At 41.4% G+C, this 4,483-nt stretch overlaps 1 protein-coding gene across 1 annotated transcript in view; it reads left to right on the top strand.

The window, feature by feature from the left end:
* Positions 1-811: 811 nt before the first annotated feature.
* Positions 812-4,483, top strand: part of T265_07582 (hypothetical protein) — a gene marked incomplete at both ends in the record, with an annotated part of 33,749 nt that continues 30,077 nt past the window's right edge. Inside the window, one exon of the mRNA XM_009173139.1 lies at positions 812-938. Coding sequence (XP_009171403.1) covers positions 854-938 — 85 coding nt within the window. The remainder of the gene's footprint in view (positions 939-4,483) is intronic.

Below are 4,483 nucleotides of genomic sequence, written 5' to 3'. Positions count from 1 at the left end.
CAACTCTCCATCGCCAGCGCATGGATTGTCAACTTGTCTCTTCGATGCTCGAATTCTTGAATCTAGTGAAGCACCTGACTGCATCATGTGTACTAAAGCACATCAAAAGTCGAAGTTGACACCACTAGCAGAAATGTGCAGTGAGAAATCTTGTTTGAAACACTAGTGGTAGGTATAAGGTTAGGATGGGATTTTATTTTCCTAAACATCAACGTGATGCAACTTCTGTACGTCATTCTCATTTAATTAAAAAAATTTACTGTAGAAGGTTGTACTGTATAGTTGCTTCACTGTAGAAGTTGTACTGTATAGTTGCTTCTACACACTGTAGACAGCGTTCTAAGTCTTGTAAGAATGATGTCTCAAGGACTGGAACTTGAAGGACACATACAGGGGTTGTTCAGCTGTGCTTTTCACGGGGGTTTATTCTCTGTGACAAGGCAAGAGCAGCAGCAGCCAGAAGAGACCGTAAAGTAGGCAAAGCTGCACAAGAAAACAGTTTGGATAATCCAAAAACGTGGTATTCAGTATTTGATTGGTACGCCTGGAGTATGGCCACCTGTTTTCTGGCAATCCATGGTCGCCAACTCGCATCTCTTTTCTTCCTTTTTAAATTGTCCTTCAACTTCCCAATGCGGGTAAAAAATTGCTTGCTTATGGTTTTTACTGTTGGCAAGCGTTTTTTGGATCATAAATTCCACCTTGATGTTGATCCTTAGGTACTTCGATGTAAATGTACAGTTAGTTTGTCTGATTGCATGTTGACAGCAAAGTAATCATGCACCGTTGATGCTATTTTTGACGAATTTAGCGAGGAAATACCATTGTGGATGCGTACAGTCGGCACTTTTACATGCTCAACAGATGCATTGATGACATTGAGTACTTTGAACGCCGCCTGGAGAAAGCGCTCAAGAAGAGGGGAAGTTCTGCAGAAGGTAAGCCAGCCTATCAGCTGAGTTGTGTGACTAAAATATCCTGCGATGCGAAAACACATGCAAATCGGTCTAGAGTACTTTTGTTTTTCTAATCCTTTTAAAGAAGACAATAATTATAGAATGTAACAAACATAGTTAAGCCATTAAATTATCTGCACCGAACAATGCAACCAGTGAGGGATATTTTTCTGTTTTAGATTTCGAGGACCAAGCCAAGTGCGTACCGAATAGTGTTTAAATTCGTTGGCATTCATCAGGTATAACTGACCACCCACTGATCCGAGTAACTGCATAAAACAGTTAATCATTGGTGGCTTTTGGCTTTATTTGACGATTTTTATGTAAAATCCGCTAATTAATGCTTGTCCAATCACTACGCGTGCGTTTATTGAAAACCTTTCGACAACCTACTACTATAGGTAGCTCAGATGTGTTCACTGGTGGTTCGTCAGATGGCAGTTGATCTATTTGCCGAGCTTGGTAACTGGCTTGCAAACGTTTCGTCCCCAGTCGAGAAGACGTCCTCAGTACGCAGTTGAATGGGTGCTTCTTTAAAAGCTATATAAACACAGCTAGGCACGTGGAAAGCACCCACTCAACCGCGCACTGACGATGTCTCCTCAACTGGGGACGAAAAGTTTACGAGCCATTTGCCAAGCTCGGCAAACGGATCAACTGCCATATGATCAACCACCAACCCACTACTAGTTTTGCCCTCCTTCGGACCCATCAAGCTGACCCAATCCCCTAAAATCCGTCATAATTATGTTCCGCTTGAACGCAAATGGTGCATAATTCGCGGGGCACACTCGTCTATAAACCAATTTGGAATGGGAGGTTCAGATAAATCCCAAATGAATATCTTATGTTTATGTTATTCCGCAAATGAATATGCTGCACAAAATTCACCCTAGGATAGTCGAAGCATCGAAAGCTGACTGAAGCTGAGAGACCAGGTATACCTGCTGATTCTCAAGAAGAGAACAACCAGTCCTGGACTGTAGAAGAGTCTTTTTTCTTCAAAAACATATACCACAGTATCTCGGATATCGTAATAGATGAAACATGAGACGGTCTTTTTGCATTACATTCATTTGAGGTTTCTGATAAACGAGAGAATCAGCTGGGATTCATTTGGGCCGTATTTCGCAACCTTTTAATGAAAATAAACAAGAAACGATCAAAATTTTATTGCACAGGAAATTACAGCAAAAATATTACGACGAAGAACTGATATCAATGAAATAACGTTTTCCCTGGAACTGTTCATTGTTCAAGTGCTTGTTTCTCGTGACCATGGTCTTCAATTCTTCCACGGTGACGTTATTTTTGTGTTGGCTCCTACAAGATATACGAAGCCTATCTGGTCGTGATATTTACTTGCAGCAGTCTCAATAAACAAAACTTTTACGGGAAGAAGTTTGGTGCCATTTCGCAAAACAACCAGGTTAATTTTTTCAACTCCCATCACAATGATAGGTCAGTGACAAAAGCCTCCAATTTCTATAGCTACACTTCTGCATTGCATTGACTCAGTGTACTCAATGTACAAAACAGATACAGGTGCTCCACATGAAAAGCTTCCTCTGACTAAAAGCAGAAGGCATTTACGTTGGATTTGTTTTTTTTCCAGGACACTTCTACCCATCCTTTGTGTGGTTCTGACAAACCTTTGTTTAGCACCGTTTATCCAAATTGCGCAAAGGTTGTGGATGAGAGTTTGAAAAACGCTTGTAGATCTAGGTTAATAAGTTGAAAGCGATAAATAAACGGAAGCAACAATGTTGCAATGCGTTGTCACAGATTCAGTTGCAATTTAACGATTATCAGAACTACGTAGGCACGAGCATATAGACCAAGAACATCTCAGAATATTGTCGTGTGTGAACAGTAATATGTGTCTTGTACAATGTCATAAAGATCCAATTACTTGAGTTTATGTGAGTTTGTAGAACTTAAGAGAAACCCTGTGCAGTCAAACACTTGTTTCCATCAACTAAGCGTATATACTACCGACCCTTCTGATGTGATGAGTCAGTTTCACCGAATGTCCTTTGGCGACGTACAGGAAACCCGCTAAACTCGTATTCAGATGTCCGAAGTTAAAAGCTCGGCATATGCACCACTGATGAGCTATGATGAGAGAGAAGCTCAAACTCAGTACTTCCACATTTTGATGTGGACCGCCAGGAGGATTGGTCAGCGACATGAGGAAAACTGTTCAAAAGAGATTGTGGAGAACGTGAGTTCTATGAATCTCACAACCATCTCTCTACAGCTTCTTTGTTCGTTAATCAGTCACTGAGACCAAAGTAGCTGGATTTTTCATCAGCTTGTACTAACACTTCTGACAATCAATGGACATCACAAAGCTGAGACAAGACGGCTGAAAACCACGTTTTCTGGCTTTAGAGAGGATCTCGGTAACAAAACGTATATCAAAATGTGGGGAAAAATGACAACGTTTTCAATTGGAGACAACGCACCTTCAGATGATCGTGGTTGCAACGGTGGGAATTTAGTCATCGTGAAGTTTTACGTGGAAAAGACTCCTCTTCAGCTCATCTTGTAATACAAACCATTCAGCCGTAATACGCTTTTGGTGTCTAGGTGCCATGCCACCTGAAAGAAGCACAAGGGCTGGGATACATCCAATTAGTTCAAGCCTAGACAGGAGAAGCCCAGAGGCAGAGGCCAGATTCAAGCCACGGACTTTCCAGTCGGTGTATTCGAGTTCTGACCACTGAATCTTCTCTCGTGCAATCCAGAGAAAAAAAATCAAATTCACTTCTCTGGTGCGACTGAGTTGATTTGTTTTTTTTGTCAGAATCGTGGGTGTGAGAAAGTAGCACTATTGCGCTGCAAATTGGTACCAAGGAAACCCCCCTTGAAGAGAGCTGTTTCTTCACCGACAAGAAAATAAAATGTCTGAAATGTAGAAAAAGTTGAGCAGTAATATTAGGAGTGACAATGAATATAGGAAGTGCAATTGAGTTATGAATGAATTACACTGGTAAACAGACGATCAGTTGATCAGTGGGAATGTCTAAACGAAGTTCTCAGGACTGCTGTAAGATCAGACATCCTTTTATGTAACAAACAAACGTAGATCTCACCAGCCACTACTGACCGGTAGCGACCTACATCACATTCATTATCTAATAAAACCTCACATTCTTTCGAGTTCGATCACTGATACAGAATTGCATACCAACATCAGGACTAGCCTCTAGACATTCGACAGTGTCGTTGCCCGCAAAAAAATCAATGCCGATCGCCTGAACAGTATCACCGGGTGTGTATTAGCGTGACTGATACATGCTAATGGAACCAAATACTTCACAAACTGAGTGCCTGCAGTTGCCGCGATTGACAGTACTTCCGTTGTATAGATGACAGACCGTATGCATAGCTTGCATGGTTCATAGTAGACTTAGTGTGAGAAGTGGTAAGAACCAGCAACCTCTGCCGAACAGTGGTTAGATCGATTTTTAAGAATTCAGTAGACTATGTCTCGGCTTCAGCTGAACTTTGTTGGAGGTACT

This window comes from Opisthorchis viverrini (genome assembly GCF_000715545.1).
Source record: "Opisthorchis viverrini unplaced genomic scaffold opera_v5_175, whole genome shotgun sequence".
In the NCBI taxonomy this organism is placed as follows: Eukaryota; Metazoa; Platyhelminthes; class Trematoda; order Opisthorchiida; family Opisthorchiidae; genus Opisthorchis; species Opisthorchis viverrini.
Note: the sequence above shows the minus strand (reverse complement) of the source record. Positions and strands in the feature narration are given on the sequence as shown.